The sequence below is a fragment of the Furipterus horrens genome, unplaced genomic scaffold (genome assembly GCF_987537825.1).
Source record: "Furipterus horrens unplaced genomic scaffold, mFurHor1.1.pri manual_scaffold_2, whole genome shotgun sequence".
Lineage (NCBI taxonomy): Eukaryota > Metazoa > Chordata > Mammalia > Chiroptera > Furipteridae > Furipterus > Furipterus horrens.
Window position 1 is genome coordinate 38,598,574 of NW_028327172.1, and position 26,765 is coordinate 38,625,338.

Below are 26,765 nucleotides of genomic sequence, written 5' to 3' on the forward strand. Positions count from 1 at the left end.
AGAGCGTCAGATGATGACAGAGGCAGAGGCTGGAGTGATGTCTTTACAAGCCAATGAACACCAAGAATTGTCAGCAACACCAGAAGCTAAGAGAAAGGCCTGGGACAGATTCTCCCCAGGGCCTTTAGAGGTTTGCATCTTGATTTTGGACTTCTAGCCCCTGAACTATGAGAGAATAAATTTCTGTTGTTTTGAGGCACCCAGTTTGTGGTACTTTGTTACAGCAGCCCTAGGAAACTAACATACTGCTCCCACCCACACCAACCCCCCCATTCAGGGCTACCATGCAGTCTTCCAGGCTCCCCTCCCCCTGGTTCCTCCCAGAACCCTACAGCTACTTCCCTCAGCTGAGTGCAAAAGGTGAGGGAAGGGTTTGGATGAATGGGGAACAAAGGAATAAGCGAATGAATGCATGGTGAAGCTCCATTTAGTTCTGAGTAAAATGAACCCTCAAGAAAATTACTGCACTAGCAATCTACTTCAGCACTGAAAAATTAGAAAATAAAAATAAGTCAAAATTAAAGTTATAAAGTTAATCATATTAAAATTTTCACAATTTGAAAAAGAGTGACATTTCTAAGCATATCAAGGGCAGTTCCAGATTTTGTGGAACTGGAAGACTATAAAAATTGAGGAGCTCTTTTAATAAAAAGAACACAAAATTACAAATAGAAAACTAGGTACAGGGCCTTGCGAGAGGCCAAAGCACATGGTTGATCCTGAAGCATAAGCTTCTTTAACTTCAATGGAAGAAATATCCAGAATCCATAAGGAAAGTGTTGGTGGATTTATCTGTTAATCTGTTTGGCTCAAAATAAACAGAAGGCACATTAAGAAAAATATTTGGAATACTCATATCACAATATAGGGTTAACCACCAAATTCTCTTAAAAATCAATAGGAAAAAGGGCAAACTTGTTTGAACCCAAGTGTGTGCCTGGTCCATGGCATACATTATTGTTATTGCATTTGATTCTCAAATAGTCCTGGGATGCAGACATTGTTACCCCAATTTGAACAGCAGGAAATTGGAGCTAAGGCAGATAAAGCCACCATTTAAATAAAGCCAGAGCCCAAAGTCATATAGTTTGTCGTTGGAAGATCTAAGATTTAGAGCCTGAATAGCTCTAAAGCTCATGTGTCTTTTATCAGACATGGTCAAATTGAAGCTGATTTCCAACAGTGGGGAAGATGAAAGAAAACATAGCAACACATACCATAGATACCCCAAATGTCATACCCCAAACTAGCCCCCCAAAAGGGAGTGGTCTGTCATTTTAGCTCTAACAATTTGTTTCCAATTACATAAGGCCCTCTCACCTACATTTTTGCACAATGATGTACTCTTTATTTGGGGATGACAAATGTGAACCCTGAAAAAAAGAAGGGCTCTTGGTGGTTAATTGAGCTCAAATTAAAAAACCTAAACAAACAAACAAAAAACGCCTAGCAGCCATTTCTGCACAGGGGTCTCTAATGCAAACAGCACTTCACAGAGAAGCCAGCACTGAACTGCCTGTCTCTAAGCTGAACTACATGCACTATGTTTCTGACATCGGAGCCAGCTTTTTAAAGGAGTTTACGGAATCCTATTTCAACAGAGAGGACTGAAGCTTTCCCCATCCAATTGAAGCTGTGTAGTTCCAGCCAATCAGAGAAGCTCTATTCTGGCCAATCAGGACAGTACCTTTTGGACCAGTTAAACTGGGAAGATTTGGAGTCCTCATTTACATGAGGATGGACCAATCAGAAGCCAGGAGCAGGGACCTCTGTTCATATAAGCCAACTAGCTCCCCTCTGGCTCAGAAAACAGATTTTCCCTTTCCACTGAAGACTGTCTCCTTGCCTCGGCTGAAACATGTGGGGCAGACCAGCACAGCGCAAAGCAGACTGGCAGAGGGCAGGGCATGGCAGACCACTGGGGACAAGACCTGTCTAGCCGAAGAGGGGCCTGGCCCAGAACCTGCCTGGCTCTGGGCCTGCCTCATAGCTGTGCTGTTTTTATAACCACGCTGTATCACAATTGAACTGTTTAGCACTGAATAAAAAGTTTCCTTCTTCCCCACACCCCAAATTGGGGATTCCTGTTGGCACTGAATTGGTGCCAACAACCACCTGTCAACGCACATTAACCTGACATGGTCCAACCAATGCTAGTTTTTGATGTTTATGGAGGTCCCCTGCTGGGCTTGGTGCAAAACAAAACAAAACAAAGGCTCAGAGAAATTTAACACAACTTTAACCATTATTCTTGGAGACATGATCACACAATCCAAAGAGTAAGCAAGCTATAATGCAAGTATTTTAAGGATTGCTTTAAAAATCATACACTAAATAGAGACTGAAAATACCTACTTACTGTACGAATGAAAAGGCCAAATGTCCTGATGTGATCCAGATGGGCACTGTAGCTCACTGCAATATTTCCAGGTGAACACAGTCAGATTCTCAGGCCTGGATATCAAACAATGCCATGAAAGGGAAGGGAACGTTCTCTCGAAAACCACGTTAGATGATTTGGAAAGTGGCTCAAGACCAAGACCCTGGTCAAAGATTTTGTCACAAATTTGAATAAAGATATTTTATGAAATGTGAATGCTATTTTATATGTGATTTTAAATGTGCATTTGTAATTAAATTAATAAATTAAATAGTATTAGTAGACATTGAATTATTTTGCCTACACCCCAAAAGTTTATAGTTCTAAGTTAATCGAAAACTTCGTGGGCAGTGAGGGAATGTTTACAGTGAGAATGGGGTTTTGATTATGTTATATTCAGGCCACCTTATATTCAGGCATATATGATATTTGGGGCTCAAAACACAATTTTCACTTTGTCTTTGGAAATGCTGAGCAGTGAATGCTAAGTCACCAGTATAATGTGGACACTGCATTGTTTAACTACCTTGCTTTAAAAAAACAATATCAATAACAGGCCACGGAGAGACAAGGTTGCATCCATATGCCTCATACTCCAGTGCCACAATGCAACGAGCCCTAGACAAGGAATGTCCCAGCTTCCTGTCCCAGCAATGACATCACTCCTATAGTTCTCATGCCCCCTCCCTTCTGCCCCTGAGAAAAGATGCGGGCATTACTGGAGCTGCAGGAGACAGTACCTGCCAACAGCCCCTCTCTGCAGCCTGAACTTATTACCCATATTCCCATAATGCCTCACCCCCATCTCACACCACCAGAGCCCAACTTCCCTGGTCATCCACCCTGGACCCTTACTCCATAGCTTCTCCATATCTATGAATCTGGCCCAATTTCCCACCCCCTGCTTTCTTGAATCCTTCCTCCACAGACTTGTGTCCCACTGTCCATCACCAGCAAGTGTGCCTGTATCCTTAATCTCTCTTTGAATATCCCTGTCACCTTGCTCTGAAGGAAACCTGGCTGTCCCCTGATGCCAGCACTTCCTCTGCTGTTTTTCCTTTCATGCCAAAGACCTTGGTGTGGCCAGTGTTCCCTTTGCTTCCCACCAGCACTTCCCAACCACTTCTACTCTCTTTTCTTCCAAGTCTCATCATCAGACTTGACTGCTCCCCTGGCATGCTCACTTCTCTGCACTTCAAAACAACAATTTTGCATTTCTCCTCTTTCTCTAAGCCTTCTCTGACTCTTCCCTCCCTCTTCCTTGTCTCTCTGCACCCAACCCTATGTTATGAAGTTGCCTTGTAAGGACTTTCAGCTACATAAAAAAAAAAAAAAAAAAAAAAAAAAAAAAAAAAAATTGTGGCTGTTACCCCAGTAAGGACATTTACAATGATATACAACCTTGATGCTCAAAGTGTAATCTCTGGACTAGTACCACCTGGGAGCTTATTCAAAATGCAAAATATTTGGTCTCACTCCAGACCCACTAGATCAGAACCTAGATTCTTTGTTAGCCCATTAAAGTTTGACGAGCCTTGATACACAGCCTATATGGGCCCTCTTGCTGACCACCAAGGATTGTACTGTGGCCCTAGCCACGGTGTCCTGGGACTCAGCTTCTACTTCATCGAGAATCATTTCTATTGTCTTCATTTCTTCCTACCATCAAAACTACCAACTTGGCAACAATTGCCCTAATGCGTGACTTCCCTCTTTTTCTATGGATGAAAGGTCATAGTTCTTTCCAAAGACCCCATTCACTGGGTCCAAAAAACTGTAAGGCACTTGCCATCCCCACTGTCGGGAACAAGGGGCCACTGGCTAGAGCATGATGGTCATCGGGAGCACACTGCCGGCTCACGTGACAGCTGAGAGCTTCAAAGTTGCCTTGAATAGGGACTGTGAAGATCAGCTGTTTGCAATGTGAGATTCCAGCAGGAAGAATTCCTGAGTCCTCTTGGATGATCAGAAGAGTGGAAACTTGATTTCTCTGGAAAAGAACACCTATTTTCAATGCCAGCGAGTTCAGACTAGACCAGAAAGAGCATTGCATGTTGCTAAAGCAAGGTTTGAACATCCATTAAACTTCTGGCCCAACATAATTGCTCAAGGCCAAGGAATATAGTGGTACATCCTTCCCCTATGTACTTGGCCCAAGAGTGGTCCTTTGCATTGCTTCAGCTGCCACTCGAAGCAGCAGGCGGAGAGATAAGTGAGGAGTGTGCCCGCACACAGGCACGAGCACACCATGTGGGCCAAGACAATTCAGCAGCAGGCTGAGGCAGGAAACGAAGTCTCCACTTCTTTCCAGTTAAGGAAATTGAAGCACTAGCTCCCATTGGAGAAATCAAAGCACCATTGTTTCAAAGAACAAAACAGTCCAGGAGAGAACAAAGGTTTTGGCATGGATCCCTCTCTGGAGAAGATGCTATCGTAGACACTCCACCCCACTCAGATGAATCCAGCCTGTTTGGGACTAAAGACCAATTTACAAGTTTGTTTATTAGGATCATGCTGAAGAGTAATGATCCTCTGGTAGTTTGAGTAACACTCAGTGCCTTCACCATTGTCAAAGGACAACAAAATCTGGTGAGTGGTAAGAATGGTTTCTAAGAAACAGCAACCTGACAATTTACAGCCACATGGAGAGTCTGGCAGCACATCTGAGGGTCACCATGCCCGCGACTCACCAAATGGCTGCTGTGGACACAAGTGTAAACATCACTCCAACAAAATGAATTTGCTTAAACATGTTGCAGGCGAGAAGGATGGAGCTACCAAAGGCCACAGTGTAGAGAGTCCAATCTTTTCCTGCAACCTCTGTTTTTAGGTAAGAAGTTTGGTTTTAAGAACAAAATATAAATTAGCACCCACATTCTTGCCAAGTCTTATGCTTGGCCTTTGGGACATAGGTGAAAAAGATACAGTCCATATCCTTGAGCTTACCGTCTGGTGGGGACATGTGAATAGATATTTCAGTCAATAGTCTTGGGTCATGTAGGGCAGAGGTGAGGAGCCTAACACATCTCACTTCCTGTAGGAGCACACAGCAATAACCAGTGTCCAATCTGTGACCCCGAATCATCAAAAGAGGGTTAAATACCTCACTCAGAAGTATCAATGGAGAGGCGTGCAACTGAGAAAGGGTATGCAGGAAGTGTCTAGGGGTATGGGTGTTGTGTCATTGTCCCATTTTTTAAATTATATTTTGTTGATTATGCTGTTAGTTGTCCTGATTTTTCCCCTTTTGCACCCCACTGTCACATTTTATTACACCACATATTCTGTGTGCATAACAAAAAGAATGAGTGAGTTGAGTGTGACAATGCTGAGTCTTCCGACAGAACTGTACCTTCTTTTCCCCAATCCCCCCGATGTCCAGTACAGGATCTTTTTGTGTTGTTAACTCAGCCTGAGACTGTTTTCTGTGATTGTCTCCCAAAGCATCCCACTTGTAATAGGGCTATAGATTACATCATTTTTCTAACTTACTTGGCTTTCACATTCTTTTTTTAAGGAGTTATCTTTTGGGACTAGTGTTTCATAGAAAAACACTCTGGGGAACACTGGATTAGAGATCTAGTCAGGAGATAGAATTGGCAAGGATTCAAAATTTGGTGACTTTCGGGTAAGAAACTTAAAATCCAGCCTGATGTTTTGCACCTTAGTGTTCTCATCACTACTTAGCTGTGGACCACAGGAACAAATATAGATTTGCTCTCAGGATGTTGCAATAATGGCAATCCACAATCGTTCGTTCAGCTATGTCAAGGAAAGTGTATAAAGAGTTGAGATATTTTCCAAAATGCAATATTTTCAAAATGAAAAATGTTAGAATAACATTTTTTGCCCTGGCTGGTGTGGCTCAGTGGATTGAGCACCAGTCTGAAAACCAAAAGGTTGTGGGTTCGGTTCCCAGTCACAGCACATGCCTGGGTTTTGGGCCAAGTTCCCTAGTTGGGGGCATGAGAGGCAGCCAATCGATGGATCTTTCCCATACTGATATTTGTCCCTCTTTCTCCCTCCTTTCTTCTCTCTCTAAAAGTAAATAAATAAAATCTTTTAAAAAAATACAAAAAATTTTTTTTGCTGTAGTAAGCAGAATAAAGGAAAGCAAAAGGCAAGAGCAAATACATATATTTCATAAGCAAAAAGAAAAAAAAAGTAACTTATTTATCTACATTTTTAAAAATATTAGGCCTGAAATAGCAGACATGGTTTTCAATTACTTGCAACAGAAAGACCTCAAGTTACTAATGTAGTTGAGACAGACGAGACAGTCTGTTTATAATTCTCTCTAGTGGAGACAACAACTAAACCGCAAGTCATGCAGTGGAAGCATGTGCAGGGAGAGAACGACCTCCAGCTGCACTGGAACAAAGACCCTCTCCCACCCCACCCAGGGAACCAAATGACTGGGACAGAAACAGAACTTCAACACCAAAAGACCCTTTCAGAAATGAAGGGTCTGTTGTTCCTGAAGATCCAGTGCTGATGCCCTCTTACCATGAATGACTAAGTTCCAAGGTCCTCCAATTAAAACTTCCACAGCACTTCTACATACCTGTACCTCCTAATCCCTTAAAAACCCACTTATGTCTAGCAAGCAAGATGGATTTGAGGCACTATCTTCTCAGTTGGTACCTTCTCAATCAATAAACATTTTCTTACTACCCCAAAATAAGTAAGTAAAATAAAATAAAACTCTGCAATCACCCTGGAATATATAACGCAAAAGGATCTCAAACAACCTTATTTTATAAATAAGGATACGGAGGCTGAAAAGTGAAGCATTTTGTCACATCAGTCTAAGTATCAGAGGCCAGGGCAGCCTTCCTATGGTCAGGGCCTGTTGCAAAGTGAGACTCCGAGGCTGCAGTCTGTTGACTTGCTCCACTCACATCAGAGGACACTCTGAGGTCTACATGAACTTGACTTACCTGCAGCACATACCCTTTCCTGTGTTCCTGATGTATATGGCAAGCGTCATGACGGGCGCGTACTACTGCTCCCACACATCTGAAAAACCAGAGCATCAGAAACCTCCTTTAGGAAAAATCTGCACTAGCCTGTGCTCCAAATTCTAGTTTTAGGAGCTGACAGTAATATCCTTTAAAAGGTCTTTCTTGCCTCTACTGGCTACTTATTCTCCCAGGGAATAAATTGTTCATTAGTGGAATCAAAACAAGGGATATTTAAAAAGCTCCAGGAAAGTAATTTTGCCAAGATTGCAGGTTTGATCTCCCGTCAGGGCACACACAAGAAGCAACCAATGAATGCATAAATACGTGGAATAACAAATCGATGTTTTTCTCTCTCCTTCTCCCTCTCCCTCTCTAAAATCAATCAATATATAAAAGTTCTTCTTAAGGGGAAATAGGAAGAATCAAGAATTTTTAAAAGAAGGACCTATGAAAGAGTAACTGACCCAGTCCCCAGTTGGTCTGAACAAGACTCAGTGAACCTGATGACTCCTGCCAGACATTCAGAACCAATCTGATCCCAGAGAAGACTTTTCTGGAAACTTACCATACATATGCTCACCACTGAATATACCATCAGAATCCTTGCAACAATCCTGTGAATTAGGTAGAGACTTCTGCTATAATGGAATAGTTGCTCACTTAGGAAACCTCATGTTATAAAAATAGTAATGTCAGTGGAGAAAGTGATTTAATAACAATGTGGTTTTTCTTGCCTAAATTTAGGCAAAATTTATTTTAAAATTCAATAGCTCTAATATGGTTGTGGTACTTGGTCATGTTCTGAATTAACATCAAAGCCAATGCAATTCGCATCCTCTAATTGTGACAGATCCAACTGAGGCTTTCAAAACTTACAGGGCAGTGCTCACTTCTCAGCACATAAGCTAAAATTGAAATGATACGAGAAGATTAGCATGGTCCCTGCGCAAGGATGACATGCAAATTCGTTATGTGTTCCATATTTTTAGTAAGAAGCACAATTGGTAGTTACAAAATAGTCAGGGAGAGGTAAGTAAAGCAGAGCGAATATAGGCAATAATATTGCAATAACTATGTATGGTGCACACTGCATAAAGTATATGATTGTCTAAGCACTAAGCTGTACACCTGAAACCAATACAAGATAAAATGAAAAGGAAAGAAACTTACAGTGTAGGAGATATGGCTTGGTTTAGAGGAGGAAGTGACTTGCTCAAGGTCACACTGATGCTGAGAGATCTGATCAGATTGCTGGGGAGAAGTAGGGAGAGCAGGAGGAGAATTTTGCCTGAGGCAATGGTCTACAGTCTAGGATGGGATTGTCTGAGACGGTGAATGCCTCCAGTGCACAGTGAAATAAGAGGGCTGACTCTCAGGCTCTTCTTCCTTGAGGATGCCTGGATGATTGTGCTGCAGCTGCCTGCGTTTCCCAATGGACCATATTTTGGATGGGAAGGAACTCTGGGCATAGCCTAGGATTGGCCTGGCCTGGCAGAGGGTGGTAGGGTTATTCTTCTTTGGGTGTTCTAAAGGGGACAAGCTGTGAGGCAGAAGCCTACTATTCTTCCAAATTGTGTATTTTTTGTATCTTAAGTCGTTTTAGTTTGTAAACTAACCCTATAGAAATAAGATAATTCAAAACTAACGGGGGTGGGGGAATGAGAGGAGAATCAGGTGTTAAAGAGTTTAACCTTAATTGACAGATTTAAGTGATTAAAGCTGTAACTAGAGTTAAGAGTTTAGCCTTAATTGACAGGCTTAAGTGACTAATGCATGTGGAAAGCAGTTATTCCAAAATTGTGAAGCTTTTGAATAAAGACTCCTTTATCACCAAATCTTTGCCTCTGAAATTTTGCCTAGAGGGTGGTGGTAGGCAGCAGGACCCCAATTCCTTCTGGGTAACAACATGGCTTATCAACATCACCAAGTGAGATTTAGACTATTCCTGGGACTCCCGGGTTCCAGTGTGTCTGCTCTTAATCAGCTATTCAGGTGGTTGCTACACTCTCCAGGGTCAAGGTGGCAACATAGGCAGGTCCTGAACTCACCTCCTGAGGATGCACCAAAACTAACAGCTACATATGTAACAAATTCCCCTAAAAAATCCAACAATACTCTAAAGACTAGCAGACTTGTGACAGAACCCCAGCCTCTGCTGTTCTGGAACAGCTGTGGGGTCCTATTGCTGGCCACCAAGAAGCATGACTTCCAATGCAAGAGTTTGGTGGAAAAGGAAAGGGGGTTTATTTAAAAGTTTTACAGACTCAGAAAAACGGTGGGTTTCTATTGTTATGTTCCACTTCCGTTAAAACTCCCCCTGCCAAACCAGGCCAGTTTCAGAATACGCCAGCCAGGAAGCCCAGAGCTCAGCATTCCTGGTCACAGCACAGCATTTCAGGCACCTCCGACTTATCCATGCGTGGTCAGGCAGTCCCTGCAACTCCAGCCTCATCAGCTGGGCCGCCCGCCGCCCTGTTCTGCAGGCAGGGTTCCCAGTGGGTCTCCTCTTCCTTACTCCAGACTTCATGGTGGACTCTCTCCAAACCATGTGGCTTTCCCCTTACACCCCAGACTTCTTAGCCGACTCCTGTCTACACCCTTCCAGACGGTGGCTTCTCTCCTTTTATGGCTGCCTGCCCTTATTTTAAATGCTGACCCAGGGCACCATAGTCATTGTTACGAAAACTATCTTCAGCCTATCATCCACCCTTTTGCCGTGGGATGTAGCACAGCTATTATCTAGTTACCAACTTGCCAGAGATACACAAAGTACCTTAAAAGCTATACTATCTTCTTTCCCCACCCACCAAACCACAAGCTGCAGGAACTTTGGAGACCCCTCGCTCAGTTATGGACTGACTCCTTCAGTTCAGGCAAAGGAGAAGAAAACCACATCAAAGGGCCTAGGAAAGACTGGCATAATCTCACCATAAACCCCACTCTCACCCGCAATCAGAAGGGAACTCACAATCCAGAGCTTCACTGAGGAGCGAAGAGTTTATACCCTACATGGGACACCCCAACTTTTAAGACTTGCATCTGAGAGAGACCTCCCAAAACATCTAGCCATGAGAACCAATGGGGCTGGGGCCCAAAAGACCCGTGGGCTGTGGCGAACTGAGAAACAGGCTCGCAGACACTCACCCAGGGTCCAGGGCAGTAGCAGCCTCGGAAAAGCGCTGACTTTAGCGCGGACCAGCGTGGCTCAGTTAGTGGGGTGTGTCCCACAAAGTGAAAGGTCACCGGTTGGATTCCCAGTTAGGGCCCAGGCTGGGGCTACAGCTTGGCCCAGAGGATGGGCAGGGTTGTTTCTCTCCCTCTCTCTGTCCTCCCCTCTAAAAATAGTAAATAAATAAAATCTTTAAAAAGATAAAAAGAAAAGAGAAGTGCTGACTTTAAGAGAAAGAGGTTCCTTTGCTAACTTTAAAGCCCCAGAGGAGGGGCAGGGGCCTGGTGGGACACTATCACTGGAGCTGGCCCCCAGGCACCATCTTTTCCCCCTGGGGCTGCACCTTTGTGCTCCAGCCAGCTGGGACCATCCTGCTCTCAGCCTTGCTGAAGCTAAAAGGCTTTTTTCTTTCTTTTTATTCTTGCCTTTTTTTGGTGGGTGCCATCATTGACTTCACCATTTTCATGCCCCCCCCACCCCCACTGCTGTCCAGAGCCCCGATATCTTCCAGGTGGGAGATTCTGTTTGTGGCTGGTGCCCTGGTTTTTACACTTGGTGGTCGGTTTTTGTGGTTGCTGCCCAGGGGACACCCCTTGATCCCCTAGCCTTGGAGAGGGGCTTGTGTTCCTTGGTCCCATGGAACTGTCACATCAGAGAGAACTCTTGGCAGGCTACCAACCCCTGCACAGACAGCGGGGGGCCCCCCCACCCCCACCCCATCTTCCCGTGAAAGGAGCCTATTTACTTGTCTGGGAGCCTTGATCTGAGGGAAGGCTTCTGGTTTGGCACACGCCTAGGAGTGTATGGAGCTGCTCTCCGAGAACAGAGGCTGGCGCACGCAGTCTCTGCGTTCTCCCTCTGACTTGATCAGCAAGCAGTAAGCCCGTCGCACTGCTATCACTCTCAGGGCACAGCAAGAGGTAAGCCAGGAACTCAGTCCTTCTGTGAGAGGCCTATTAGCTTTATCATCACAGCAGCTGCCTGAGGGTCTGCTTTCCAGAGGACTCACATTTTCTTTAGCCAGCCAGCCAGCCAGCCAGCCAGCCATGGACACTTAGGTTGTTTCCATTATTTAGGTTGTAAATAATGTTGCAATAAACACAGGAGTGTAGATAACTTTTGAGTTAGTATTTCCTTTTTATCTGATAAATCCCCAGAAGTGGAATTGCTGGGTCATGTGGTAGTTCTATTTTAATTTTCAGAGGAACCTCCATTCTGTTTTTCATTTTTGTAACTATGCATGGTGACAGAGTTAACTAGACAATGTGGTGATCATTTTGCAGTATGTACAAATCAAGGCAGGCTAATTGTGGCGTGCAGACTCGAGGGCAAGGAAGCTGCTCTGAGCTCCTGAGGGCTGTGGCAGCAGAGCAGGTCAGTCAGGTTTCCTTTGCCAAAGGGCCTTCCTCTTCCTCAGTGGGGCATTCCCTGTATCTGTCATAGCTGTCTTGTCCAGGTTCCAAACTCTGGCCAGAGGGGAGCTGCACCTGAAGAAACCCCAGTGGCTTCTGATGTGGGCAACCATGTGACTGGGGGAGAATAGTGCTGTTCTGTCTGATGGCACACCTGGAAGAAATATCCATTGTAAGGTGGAGTTGCTTCCAAAATTGCAATTGAGGACAGGCACTCAAAATCACCTTTATAGCCCAAACCTGGAGCAGGTAACGAAACATTAAATTACTATCAGCATCAGGTTAAATCCCTCCATAAATCTCTCTCCAAGGGACCATCTACCAATGAACTTTTGTTTAGATGCTGCTTGTAGTTGTGAGCAATCAGTTGGGAAATGCTGTTTAACTTGGAGTTTTGTCATTTGGATATTAATTAATCTATCTGTTACGTGTGACATTGGAAGTAGGCAGTTGGAACATCACCTTTAATATCTGCATGAACTGCTGAAATCTCAGGCTCTTCACTTTTCAAAGCCTTGCCTCCGTTACTCTAGTTGCTAGGACTGCACAGGGGACTACCACTGCCTCTAACACCCTCCCTTGGTTCTCCACGTGGCCGGTCCTTTGAGTCATCTCCAGTCTCCCATCCATTAGACCTGGTCTTGACTTTGTCCTCCCTTGTGCTCCAACAACCTGTGCAAATATTACCCCATTTTTCACATCATAGAGACAATGAACTTATCTTCACCACTAGCTTTTTTAGAACAGGAAAGACATTTTCTCTCTCTATTCTCAATACCTAATACTATATTCAATACTCGTTGACTACTAATTACAGCTTTTACAAACTGTTTAGGGCTACATAAAAATTTTGCTCTTAAAATTGTTGATGACTAAATTATTGAAAATAAAACTCATACTAGTATCTTGGTTTTCTTACATCTTTTAAAAAACTCTACACATCTACAAAGAATTACAAGCGTGTTGAGTAAACCCTTGGCATAATCCAGGCTCTTTCAAATACTTGACTAGTTTACTTACGCTTAACTTTCATATACAAATGTACCAAGGAGAAAAAAAAAAGACTGTCACCATAAAAAGTTGGTAAAACAATTTTATTATGTAGCTTAGGCAGTTCTTTGCATTCTACTAACAGGAGAGAAAAGCAATTTTCCACATCTTATTCAACCTAACGAAGTATGTATTCGTGATTTTATCTACATGGCTGCAGTGTAACACTACTGAAGAAAACCTTCCTTTCATTTGTACTTTGGTACAATTATACAGCAGATACCTCTCCCTCCAGAAAAGAAAATTCTCTCAATCTAAGAGTAAAATGGAACATGGACATTAATGCCAAGGTTTTTGCACCACTTGGTAAAAGACTGCAATGAAAGTCAAAACTGGATGCTGCTCAACACACAAACAGGATGAGGCTTCTGCCCCAGTTTCAGTCAAACCTTTGTAGGAATGATTTAGCAGCTGGGTTCTATTTACTGCAGTTTTCACATATGATAGGTGGAACTGTACCATAATGAAGAAGTCACATTCTTCATTTGCACAAGAGATTCAAATATTGGATCCTAGCATAGGAAATGTCTCTTGGGGGCTCAGCAATATACAAACAGATAGAAAAAAAATGCCTTAGGAAAAATTTCACAACTGTTTGACTAAACATTTGAAACGTTTTCATATATCACAGCTTTCATATATTAAAAGTTTACTCCAGAGATGAGACTTAATTATGAAATACAACCTAGTCACTATCATCTGACCCATGTTCTGAGCCCCGATCCGAGGCCTCATTGTTGGATCCTTCTGGTTCCGATTCATTTCCAGAGCCTCGGCCAGAACCCTCATTATCAGATCCTCTCTCTGAATCGTGATCGGACTCGGCGCTTGGAGAAGGTGGACGAGAGTCAATCTCAGAACCTCCCGAGCGGCTCCTCGCAGATGGCAGAGATTCATTGTCAGACTGTTCGGAACCCGAGGGCCTTCTCTTTCTGGGTGGCTGGTCACTGTCAGAATCCTCATCTGACCTCTGTCTTCGGGGCCTTCGGGGACTGCCGGCCTCACTGCCAGACTTGTTCTGGTTCTCATCTGAATCGCTCTCCGAAGAGGCATGTTTCTGCCGTGGTTCACCATCGTCTGAGTCGCTGTTGCTGTTGCTGTTGCGGGGATGTCTGGCAAAAAGACAAACACCAGTTAGACACCAGGATTCCGGCCAACAGAGAATCTGACAAGTAGAGAATGTGCTTTTAAAAAATAAGGGCATTTAACGTTCTATTTCTTGACCTGAGTGGTGTTTACACAGATGTTGATTTTGTGATATTTGTTTTGTGTACAAAAAAAAAAAAAAAAAAAAAAGTGATATACTTCACAATAAAAAAGGATTAATAAAGAAAAAATAAGGCACTTCAGATATAAGACAAACAGTGAAGGGCAGGTCTCAGTAGGCTTTATTAGGTACCTTTCATCAGAAAAACGCATTTCTCAATTTTATATATAAAATTATGAAAAAAGGATATTTTTGTTTATTTCTATAAACAAATTCATAGCTGAAAAGGTAAAACCCAGGATCTCATTTGGCTGTAGACTTTGAAGACCAAACTTACTCAAGATAGGAAGCTTGGGCTCAAAGAGATCTGCAGCTTGTCTACTTTTGCTCTGAGTCGCCCCTCTACTTCTCAGTTGCCCCTCTACTCAGTTGTTAAGACTGAAGGAAAGGATACTGGTGCTTATGCTTGAAATGGTGTTGGCACCCCCCAGGGAGTCTTGGTTTCCTGGAGCTCTGGAGGAAAGACTATTCCTTTAACCACTCACCTCCCAGAGCTTTGGAGAGGAGGACATACTTCTCCTCTGGCATAATCTTCAGTTTTGGTTCTCAAGGCAGATATTCCAAGAAAGGAATATTGAATCCTACAGGGTTCAGTCTAAGAAGGGTGAGGGGGTAAATATATGACTGTCTTCTGAAACCTACACACACATCATGTAACTCAGTTCACTCTGACAGAATACAAATAGTGACCAAGAGAACACTATTCGTTCTGTATGTATACTAAAGGCCAGTGGGCCCCTGGGATCCAATTCACTCCATTCCATTTGGCCCCATAAGCAAGCACTTCACAATGGTCGGGACAAAGTTTAACTGAGGCAAGTGGCTCAAATCAACTTGGCCTTGGCCACGGGTGCAGGTTTGGCAGCAGCTCAGGCTCTCACACAGGACCTTTCTGGCTACATTTTAACAATGTCCTTTCTAAAACCACACATGTCACTGCTCTGATCACACATGCCTTGAACCAATGGACCAGGGCAACACTGTGCAAGGACAAAACAAGTGTTTTAGGAAAAGTGACCTCAATTTGTGTTAGCAGTGTCTTTGGAGAAAAGGGGAACTGCAAATCTTTATAGATGGTTCTTTATAGATCTCTACCCTATGAGGCCAGCCTCTCACCACACCCTAACCCCTCAATGTGCTAACCTCTCACTTCTAACCAACCAGAACTATCTGGGTTTTTTGTAACACTCAACTCAAACAACCTCTCGTTCACAAAAAATCTCTCTTACAAATTCTTCGCAGCGAAATTCCAGATTAGGTATGGTCCCTGGAGAACAATTAATGCAAAATCTAATGATAACACTTAACCTACTATGTTTTTTCAGTTTATCTGTGATTCTTCACTGCTTCTAAAGCATCAATTCCTTGGAGGCTGGGTTTACATCTTTTTCCTCTCTATCCCAAGCCCTCAGCACACTATCTTATGCAATGGTTGTTCATATATTTGTTGAATGAATTAATGATATGATGGCTATCAGCAGAACAGGGTGCGTAGTATAGCATTATGAGTCTTAGAATTAAGATTCCAAATAGGGGAGCAACTGAAGCTTGAGGGGCAAGTTCAGGGCAAGTAAAATCAAGGATCATTTCATTGGCGGGCTGTGCGAAGAGAGCTGGACAAGCAGTCTAGGATGAGCCTGCCGTAAAGCAAGCAGAGCTGAGTCACCACTGCTCCACATGAGAGGAAAGGTCAAGCCAGTCCCTATCTCCACATGACCAGCATCAGGCTGCTCATAATACTTTTAGCCAGTCAACAATAGTGTAGCAAAATAATGTATTTATAAGAATGTTATGCAGAAAATCTCTGCTAATATTCACGAAGAAATAATTTCAAAATAGGCTTTCTTCTTTGAGGGACAAACACACAATGGGACAAAATCATAGGGTTAGAATAAGATACATATGAAGGTTTCTTCCTACTGTAAGATTCTAAGAAGCAGAAGAGAAGACATTTTGGCAGTGACCACTCCCTGTTTATTTCCTTCCTTCCTTTCCCCTTCCCCTCCCCTTCCTGCCTTTTAATTGTTTCTATTAAACAAGCTTCATTTTTAAATTTAGCTTTCTGACTTGCACGTGTCTCCAACACTTTCACAACGATTTTCGACTCCTCAATATGAAAAGCAAGCTTGATTCTGTCACGGACACAATTCAGCACACGTGGGCCCACCACAGGCCCCACTGACGTGGTTTTTCATTTTGGACAATCTCATCAGAACTTCAAGTCTCATAGCACGAACTCCGTGAAGTGTGCCTGGGCACATACCGCATGCGGATTTTGGTGCTTTCCCACCCTTTCTGGTATAAATATAAATAACTCTATTACCAGAGGTTCGGACCAGCCTCACTTAGTAGAGGCTGTATTGTAGGACAGCCTACAACGCTGTGTCAAACACTGGACCATTCTGAATGCCTTTAGACACTACTCCTGGAAGAGCTGGGTTATCTTTCATTCTGAGAATGTACCAAGGAAAAATTTCCTACCCTTCATCAGCAATCTTAAGTTTATCCTCATCCGAAGAATCATCACTTGATGATATTATGGCTTTGGATTTTATTTTTCCCTTCATCGAAGGAGGCAGACGTTCTGGCTTGGGCTAAACAAAGAAGATTAAACATAAGAGATTAGTCAAGACTCTCATGGCAGAACAGCTTGTTCAGCTGGGTTTGCCCTATAATCATACAATTAAACAGCACCCACTAAATTTAAAAAACAAGAATCTGTGCTTGAAGAAACTGCAGGGAAAGAATGTATTCTGGTCATAAAAGATTGTACGTAGGGGGACAAGAAACCACAGTATTATAAACTTACCGCCTTCTTCTTCTCCGCTCTTGGTGGACGGCGCTTTTTCGGTTTTGGGCCATTTTCTGTTTCTTCATCATCAGATCCTTCTTCTCCCTTTGGAGGTCTCCAGTAGTGAACACCAAAAAAAAGTTTGTTAAGATTCATTCACACCTATAAAGTCTAAGACTGTTTGCCATCAAAATGTTATTCATTCTGAATATCCTTCTTTACAGGTGCTGCCCTCAACCATAACAGAAGTCATAACTTATTCTTGCTGCAAAAACCATGTATTTATGCAATGTATGTTGACTCATTCTTGAGCCCTCTTACTAATCAAAAATAAGTTTGAACCTTGCATTTGGTGGAATGGTAAAGGACGTGAGAAAAGGCCCAAGTTCCAGACCTCAACACCTCCCTCTCTTCTTTCTTCCCTCCCAACTACTCAATGCAGGCCTGCATATGTCTTATTGCAGCTTCAGGCCTACGGGTTTGTGTTCTTTCCCAAGTACAATCATTCAAGGGTTGGGAACAGGTCCAGGTAAGATAGCCCACGGGAGGTTCCTGGACAGGGAAGTACCATGGGAAAGGGAACAGCTTAGGGACAGTTACAGGTGAAAGATGGGCAGGACACTACTTATCTTAACAGAGGATGGCAGTGGCCCTTCTTTCACATTAACTCACTTTTAAAACATCCAGCAAAACCATGAAGTGAGTGTTACTATTAACTATTTTTCAGAGAGGAAACTGAGAGGCAATGACTTAATTCTAAAATTGCACAAGGACTGGCAGTATGGACACACTCTAAATTTCTAAATCTGCTTATTCTAAATGGCATACATCTTCCAATAAATATTACAATTTTGAAGGCACACAAAAGGCAATTAGTTCTGACTAACTCTCAGAGGGAAAGCTGTGGAGATGTGTGGTGATTCCAGTACGCAGGGGACTTTGCAGTGGGGTCTATCTTAGGATTAAAGTGGGAAGTAGGGTAGCAAGAGGCTTTACTGTCTGGAAGATCAAGTGATTTCCAAGCGTTTGCGAATTCTAAACATAAGCAAGATTCAGAAAATGGAAGGTCTTTTGCCACCTTTATGAGGTTTTTTGTAACATGTTAACAATACCTTCTCCTCTTCTTCTTCTTTCTTTCACCCCCCTCCTCTTCTTCGCCTTCTTGTTCACTACCACTGCCCTTCCTTCTTTTCTTCTTTTTGGATATTGGCAGGTCTTCATCGGAGTCATCATTGACAAATTCATCAAACTCTCCTCCCTTCTTAGAACGCTGAAATCCAAATAAGACTACAATAAGCTCTTTCCTGGTTGATGGAATGTGGCTGGAATTCTAAGGTATAGAAAGAGGCCACATCCTCTCAAGTCATGTGACAAATGAAGGCTCTTATTATACTAAGTCACATGGAAGAGGTGCTTGGTGAGGCCCATATTTTAAAGACTTCTAATTAGTATAAATGTCTCAAATGGCAAAAAATCATCAACTATAATACTTAGGTCACTACAAGGTAAAATGTACTGAGCTAACACTGAAATGCATTTCTAAATACTGGATGCCATTTAAAGCACTCCATCTTGAAAGACTGTCTTTAGCTAAGGACTAAGTACAGAGTGAATACACTCATTTTTATCCTCATTTCTGAAAGTCAAAAGACAGGGACTGGGGCCCTCAGTGTTAGTGGGAGGCATCTCTTACCCGTCCACCGCCACCACCTCTTTTCTTTTCTTTTGCTGCTTCAGTCTCTCCAGTAAACATAAGAATATTTTTGGTCTTCTCAACATACTGGGCCCGCTGTTCTAAAAGTTTCTTTTGTTCTTCTTTCTCCTTGAGACGTTTCTCTTCCTATGAGAAAAAAAAAGGGTAGGAAAAATACCTCATCAAAATGTTCTTATCATGAAATAAATCATGACTACCATCAGAAGGACTTTAAAAAAAAGCATACAAAGTATATGTATGCATATAATTCTTAATTCTAGTACAAGTGAAAAGACAATAAATACCTGTTCTTTAAGAAGTTTTTGCCTTAATAGTTCTTTTTCTTGCTCCTGTTTGGCCCGTAACTCCCTCTCTTCCTCGTCCTGTTTGCGTGCTCGGGCCACATGGTACTGGGCCTGGCTCAGTAAGTCAGAGCACTGCCTAGAACGTTTCAGAGTTTAGAGAAACGTGAATGCAGCCAGTGTACATGCTATTCAAAAACTGAGAGTATCTGTTTTCCTTACACATTGAAAAGCCTGAAGGAGGATCGTTAGCTGAGACTATGGGAAGTGTTAATTAGCAAAATTAACTTCGTTTCTCATAAGTCAATACTGTCAACAATGTTGTTTCCAAATTAAAAATGTCCTCCCAAAGCAAAGTTAACTAGGTTTCCAATATTATCTTCACATGTGACTCAAAGTCAGTAATCATATCTTGATTCTGGTGACACAGCTAATATATTTTCCCAACCAACCTAAAAAGAACCCTGAAAGAAGCCTTAGAAAAAAGCCTTGGTCCAGCTGGGGTGCCCGAGAGAGGGGGTGTGCAAGACCGAGCCCGGGAGATCAGGACCCTGTTCACCGCTGTGTCACTATCTCAGCCCACACGGCTATCACTGCCTCGCCCCACGTCACCACCATTCACAAACAGTAATTACCTGGCTTCTGTGGCAGCAAGGGCCAAATCAAACCTCATTTTATCTCCCACTTTGCTCAAGTAACTAAAGTATCTAAAGAAAATGAAAAGATAAAATACTTTAAAATTTTTTAATGAAATAGGCTCTTTAGATTTGTTATCTGTGGTACAAAAATAGTCTGAGAAAGGCTTATATATCAACTGACTTACATGCACATACTTAATACACAAAGGGCTAGCATCTCAATAGGAAAATTATATATGCAACTCACTTAAAAAAAGACTCTCATCAATATGCCTCTCAATCTGTTTAATAAAAAACAAGTTCATTAAGAAAAGCCAAGTTACGTTTAGTTTGATCAGTAAATTAACAAATAACCAAAAATGAGTTCAAGCGATGAATATTTACTAAACATTAATTTTATTAAATATGTCAGCATGGAGGTTAGGAGGCTTAGGCCATGAAAGCACTTACAATCTACCAAGCAAGGCAAGAAACGCTTAAACAAGAATTCAAGTAAGGTTGGACAAAGCCTGAAGAGATGTCAGATTTTAATTTTACCACACACAGAATTACTATAAAGTTATATAAATTTTAAGCTGAATAAACCTATTCATTATTTAAGAGAGAAGACCTTAATCTTAGCTCAATGAAAATTAGTATTACATAAAAAGATACACTGACATAACAAATAAAACCAACAAAAGTGGAATCTAAAAGTTTCAAGTGTGTAAAATGCTGGGTTGTATTACTGTTAGGTTAATGAAAAATCTAGGACAAAGCTTGCAAAGTTAGCTGGCCAGCCAGTTCTTGGGATCTGGCTCCATGATCCAAATCCACCAGGATCCTAGCCAAGGTATGGCACCACCTGGTGGCAGCTATCTGCTCTGGTTTAAAAATTGCTGGAATGATTAGAACAGATTCCCTTTTGGGATTCTGTTCTTCTAATAGAATCCCAAGGGAGGTGATTTTCAGCATCTTTTGAGACACACAACTCTAAAGAAAAAAAGCATTTCAAAGGTTGTTTCTACAAAATCTTTACCTATGTGCAAGTTCCAGTTCTTTCACGGCATTAAGTACTTCCTTCAGATTACTCTTCTCATCTTTCAGGACAGAGGTAGCTAATCTTTGTAGGACCAAGGCCACATTAAACATAAGAACTGTATCACTGGGTGCCACATGTCTAGCCTATAAATAAAAAACAAGGCAAATACTGCATATGATCTAATGACATAAAAAGGATTTTAGTCAAATAGTGTCAGGTATGTGAACATGCATAAATCAGAATGAAAATATATGTAAAGGAGCACAGAATTAACTAAGAATAACAATGAGATGTTTTTACCTTCAGCAAAGTCTGTTTGCATTCCTGCAGCTTGCCACACTTGAAGAGGGCCCGGGCCAAATACAGCACAACTTCAGTGTTCTGGTGCTTATAGAACTTTCTGAGGCAGTTTTCATACTACAATAGAAGAGAAAGTTAAACCACAGCAAGGATTAAGTGATATTGTTATTTGGTAATAAAATTTCAAGCAATTTTAAAGTTATTGAAAGGTATTTTATCCTTTGAACGGTTAATTTCAAAGAATGTGAGAATGATTTTTAATATTCACGAGGATACATTTTTTACAACATAAAATTCTGATCAAAAGAAAAACTACTTACGATAGTTTTTCCATTTGAAATTTGGACCAATGTACAAAGGATACACAGACTGGAAGGCTGTTTTCATCTTTAGGCAATACTATCTAGAATCCGCTATTGACAACTTGTTAGAAGCCATACACCTAGCTCCTTTGGGTTATATTCTCTACCACCTGTTTTAAGGACTGGTGGAGCCTACTGGAAATGGTCATGAAAAATCTCATACTTATGGTTGTTAACTTTTTGGTAAAACCAATAATATAGTAATACTTGAGTACATTTTGCAATGAACATGTAACTTTTTGACCATGGAACATACTTTGCCATATGTAAGATCTTTATCATGACAGATGATTAGACAGTCCCCCACTGAATATCCCTAGTAATTAAGTTGCATTTTAAAAGGCCACATTATCACTGTGCAGATCAGGAAGGCTCCTCTCCAAAAATACAACTCTGAGACTACCATATGCAACCTGGGTTCTGTAAGTCCTTGTGACTAGTGCCTTTCTTAACATTCTAAATACATTAATATCTACCTTTCTCAGAAAAAGGTGACTTCTACCTACAGTAAGAAGCTTGTTTTCCTGACCCTAGTATTTCCCAGAGCCCAAGAGTCTTTTAACTTTCTAGAGTAGTATGACTCTTTCGCTTCAAGTTCAAGCACTCAACAAATACGAAGCACTGAGTGCTGGATCCAGGACTCACCAGACAGGCTTTAACATTATATAATTATAAACCTCTGAATAGACACAGGAAGTATCACAGGAGATAGCATACCACTCCATGACAGGGCCAGAATGGTTAAGAAAACTTCTGCTCAACAATAAACAAGATATAAAAGTATCTTGAAAGATAAAAACATTACCATCTGAACAGCACTGATATATTGCTTCTGTTCCACATAGATGTGTGCTAGGTTCAACCACACATCACTGATATCTGCTGTTGCTTCTCTTACTTGGGCAAATACATCACGAGCTTCACGGAAATATCCTTTGTGGGCCAAAACAGCTCCTAAATTTAAAGGTTCACAGTCAAGAATTTTCTAATTGTGGCCAGAAAAACAACTAGAAGTCCTATTTGAAAACAACTGACTTCATTATATTTAGAGGAAAATTCTGATCTACATTCTTCCAAAAGCATTCATTTCACAAATTATGGATCCCCAAATCTTATAATCACCTATTCCATTAGCAGCATACAGATTCTTTGCATCATTTCTGAGTACTTGCTTGTAGATGGCCAGAGCACGATCTTGATGACGCTTTTCCTATTAAAAACCCAAACATTATTTAAAAAATTCAAACGAGAATAAAACAAGTATCAGTTTTGTGTTTTAAGAGATAAAACAGAAATTACCTTTTCTCGATCTCGAGTGGGTTGGTGCAAAGTCTGGAGCCAGACGTTGCCAAGGGCCAACATAGAGTAAGTGTCACTCTGTGTAGACGGTTGTTTTAATATTCTCTCAAATTTCTTCTGGCCTGGACCCCATTCTTGTTTCGCCAAGTGAAGGTTACCAATCAAAGACCAAGCATCTGGATGGTCCTGAAACACATATTAAAAGAAGCAAAGTCCGTAATTTGGAGTCAAAGAGACCAATCATCTTTCCAAAACAGCTAATTACTGGAGAGGTTTACAAGCTACATTTATAATAGTGTTTTTCAAACTGACAGTTGAGTTGAGATGGATTAGTGAGTTGTAAAGTAAATTTATAATGCAATTATCAGCAAAAGAAATGCAATAGAATCGAATACAATAAAAATATCAGTATCATTCATATGGCAAGAGCACATAATGATTTGCAGAACTTTCGTTTCAGTTGTTTATGTACACACACGTGTTTGTGCTAAGCTATGATGTGAAAGCTATTTCTTACTGTGGGTAATAATCAAAAAGTTTGAATGAATTATATGTTCTTTAATATCTTTAACAAGAAAATGAAAAATACAGGGAGATGTCAAGATATTAGAAATAGGGTAGCCATTAAAAGGAAAAACTGATTACAGGGGAAAAAGATGAAAAAATTATTTTTCTTTTTAAAAATATTTTATTGTTTATGCTATTCCAGTTGTCCCAATTTTCCCTACTTTGCCTCCCTCCACCCAGCCAGTCCCGGACCCATGGTCAATCCCTACACCATTGTCCATGTCCATGGGTCTTTCATATATGTTCTTTGATTAATCCCTTCACCCTCTTTCAATCAGTCCCTGCCTTTCCTCTCCCCTCTTACAGCTGTCAGTCTGTTCCATGTTCCTATACCTCTGGTTCTATTTCACTCATTTGTTAATTTTGTTCATTAGATTCCTCTTATAAGTGAGATCATATGGTACTTGTCTTTCAAATCTAAGAGTTAATATTACCAACCTGATTAATCTGAAGAGCTTCCTTAAACCAATCTGAAGCCTCATAAAAGTTTCCTTTATCTCGAGCCATGGCTCCCAGGCGCAAATAGCCTGAAAATACACATTTAAAGGTTTTTGTTTAAAATATTAGCTATAAAGGTCATATTTTTAAAGTCATACCTTTGAAACAATTATTCTTTGTTAATACATTCATACAATGAACAGAGAAAAGTCCCATAGGTGAAAAAATATCAATATAACTAACTAATAATCTAACAAGGCAACTCAGTCATCATCAAGTCTTACTGTTCGAAATCTCAGATTTATCTCCACTCCTTCCCAATGCTAGCATCCTGTTCCAAGTCCTTATCAAGCTAAATTATTTTAAAAGCTTAGAGTTGTTCTGTTTCCAATTTCTCTCTGATGCATAGCATTGTCAAGCTATTTTTCTTAAAAATCTGCTTCTCATATGACAAAATACACGGATTACTAAGGATTAGTTGTTAGAAAACCTGGGCTCTAACTATGGCTCTTTCACTTAAATAACAATAAAAAAGTGCCACACAAATGTAAGTTATTTTCTCCAGAAAATATCACTCTTCAAGAAACCAACCATGGCTTACTACTGTCTATCAAATCAATTCAAATTCAGTCTGGCATTCAACTAAAATCTTATTTATTATTGCATCTGTAACAGCATGTCAGGGGCCAAGTTAATTGTTCCTTATTTGACCAGAGTCAAAACGCCATAGCTTTAGGTTCTTTTAAGGGAAGTAGAGTATGTAAATAATTTAAAAAAAAACTTTTTTAAAGATTTTATTTACTTAATTTTTAGAGAGAGGGGAAGAGAGGGAGAAAAAGAGGGAGAGGAACATTGATGTGTGAAAGAAACATCAATTGCCCCCAACCAGGGACCTGGCCTGCAACCCAGGCATGTGCCTTTGACTGGGAATTGAACTGGTGACTTTCAGTTCGCAGACAGGCACTCAATCCACTGAGCCAAACCAGCCAGGACTGTAAATAATTTTTCATTAAAAACTTTCCAAATTGTACAATGTTTAGGTTGTAAATATTCATGGTGGAACATTTTTATTAATGAGTATTTCAAGAAAAACACTGCTCTTTGTCATTATAAACATTGCAAAGATTTTTATATGAAATGAAAGCAGGACCATCATAAAGGCAGATCCATCAGCAAGGAGTTGTTCAAAGTCTAACAAAGGTAGTTGACCCATTTTAGGTAGCTTCATCTATGAGGTATGGTCCAATTGAGTTTAGTTGTTTTAGTTTCTACAGTTTCTAGCAAGAATTTAAGTAAAGCTGTTTTTTATTTTATTTTTTTAGGCCACAAATTTGCCTTGAAAAGAGGACATAATAACCTTCCAACTTTTTACTATTGGTGTTAAGAATTTTCTGTAGGCTAAATTTTTGTTGCTGTTGTGGGAATTTTAATATATTTTTAAAGTTTGAAATTCTTACAGTCAACATAGTTAGGGTGTTCCCGTAAGATGTTTTTATAAAGTTTTTCTGCTTCATGGAATTCACACATCGCCTCATACAGCCTGGCTAAATTGTATGATGTTGTAACAGAAATGGCATTATAATAATGTTCATCATGCTCAGCTTCTGCCTTTGCACGATCCAATGATGCCAAAAAATATTTCTGTAAGAAAAAAGAAAATTATTTTGTTAAAAGCCTTAGTTGATGCATCTAAAAATGTGCACATTCAACTTAACAGCACAAAGGAAGGGATTTATATATTCCTACCTTCGCCTCCCCGAGGTTTCCAAGTCTAAAATGGAGGGCGCCCACATTATTCAAAATCTCTGGGGGGACATCAGCCTGCACTTTTTCCTGAAGGATCCGTGTGGCTGTTCCATAGGCGGAAAGGGCACCCTGTAGTTTCGAGGTGGATGGTATAAGGTGTGAGTGAAAGTGAGAGACACGCACTGCACCAGCTTACAAAAAACAGAGAGCAAGGAGATGAAAAACACTGCTAAAAATACCTGTATATCAGTCTGTTCTAAGATTTGTGCCAATTCAATCCAAGCTTCAACATCATCAGGATACTGTTCTGTGACTTTCTTCAAATGGCCCTGGGGAAAAAGAGATTGTTAAGCTAAAGCATTACAACTACAAGCTGACAAAGGAGGAAGTGGTGGCTACTCTACTCTGTTTAATTAAAGTCAACTGTTATTTCAACTGAAGCTAGCTGGGCTAACAAAACGGCTCTCATCATATCTCTACTAGCAATAACAAATAAGGAACGAGAGTCTACGTAGGAATAGGTAACAGGAAACAGCTAAGATTTTTAAAAACGTACCTTGGCAATATCTCGTTTTTCTTGATCTTCTGAGGCAGCATACAGAGAGCCAAGAATTTTCATAGTTTCGTAATTATTAGGATAAGCCTTCAAAACTTTCTCAAAGCACTGGGATGCATTTTCTTTGTCGCCTCGGTAAATATACATTTGTCCCAAACCAAAAAATGGCAGCACAAAAGAGGATGAGGCAAACTGTGTGGCTTGATAGTAGTACTGGAAAGCTTGGTCATAATCTTCCTAAAAAAATGAAAATAAAACAAGACCAATAATACGTAAAAAGTTTTTCAAAGACTTGAAAAACCACAAAACAAAAAAGGATTAGATATTTAGAGAAGACTGAAAATGATCTTACCTGAACATGGAATGATCTAGCCAGCTGGTAGCAACTTTCTGCTTGCATGGCCTCCACTTCTGTATTATGGAATGCATGGAGAGCCAAGTGCTGGACTTTACTATAATCCTGAACAGCGAAGATCCGGAAATCAATTGAGTGAATTCAAACAACTCTAACAGTCTCAGCTCTAAGACTTTTTTTGAAATGTTAATTGAATTAACAATAACAGCACTGTATCCAGAATTACTAATCATTTTTCTCATTTCCCTTACAGATAAATTCGGGGGAGATGGGAACTAACATTTACCTAGTACTTAACATAACAGTTACCTTTTAATACCATAACAGTGATAGCATAAAGCTTAATTAATAATTCATTATGAAAGGGGAGTATGCTTCCATAGCCAGAGGAAGTAAAGCATCATAGTTAATAGCTGTGTGACCTTATGTTATTAAATGTCTCAATTATTCACCCC

The 26,765-nt window shown here is 40.9% G+C and overlaps 1 protein-coding gene and 1 non-coding gene across 2 annotated transcripts in view; one reads left to right on the forward strand and one right to left on the reverse strand.

Moving 5' to 3' along the window:
* The first annotated feature begins 8,226 nt into the window (after nucleotides 1-8,226).
* On the forward strand, nucleotides 8,227-8,331 carry LOC150018173 (U6 spliceosomal RNA). Its single transcript, XR_016509391.1, has one exon. It is a non-coding gene; the product is annotated as a U6 spliceosomal RNA (small nuclear RNA).
* Nucleotides 8,332-13,004: 4,673 nt separating this feature from the next.
* The window catches only part of CTR9 (CTR9 component of Paf1/RNA polymerase II complex), a 31,199-nt gene continuing 17,438 nt past the window's right edge, over nucleotides 13,005-26,765 (reverse strand). The window contains exons 8-25 of the mRNA XM_090264046.1: nucleotides 26,308-26,415; nucleotides 25,956-26,192; nucleotides 25,639-25,728; nucleotides 25,400-25,528; nucleotides 25,111-25,294; nucleotides 23,654-23,742; nucleotides 22,649-22,834; nucleotides 22,472-22,559; nucleotides 22,155-22,303; nucleotides 20,988-21,104; nucleotides 20,685-20,830; nucleotides 19,664-19,735; nucleotides 19,032-19,167; nucleotides 18,727-18,873; nucleotides 18,146-18,303; nucleotides 17,052-17,148; nucleotides 16,724-16,836; nucleotides 13,005-14,087 (exon numbers count right to left, since the gene is read on the reverse strand). Of these exons, the coding sequence (XP_090120172.1) occupies nucleotides 13,661-14,087; nucleotides 16,724-16,836; nucleotides 17,052-17,148; nucleotides 18,146-18,303; nucleotides 18,727-18,873; nucleotides 19,032-19,167; nucleotides 19,664-19,735; nucleotides 20,685-20,830; nucleotides 20,988-21,104; nucleotides 22,155-22,303; nucleotides 22,472-22,559; nucleotides 22,649-22,834; nucleotides 23,654-23,742; nucleotides 25,111-25,294; nucleotides 25,400-25,528; nucleotides 25,639-25,728; nucleotides 25,956-26,192; nucleotides 26,308-26,415 (2,673 nt within the window). The 3' untranslated portion in view covers nucleotides 13,005-13,660. The remainder of the gene's footprint in view (nucleotides 14,088-16,723; nucleotides 16,837-17,051; nucleotides 17,149-18,145; nucleotides 18,304-18,726; nucleotides 18,874-19,031; nucleotides 19,168-19,663; nucleotides 19,736-20,684; nucleotides 20,831-20,987; nucleotides 21,105-22,154; nucleotides 22,304-22,471; nucleotides 22,560-22,648; nucleotides 22,835-23,653; nucleotides 23,743-25,110; nucleotides 25,295-25,399; nucleotides 25,529-25,638; nucleotides 25,729-25,955; nucleotides 26,193-26,307; nucleotides 26,416-26,765) is intronic.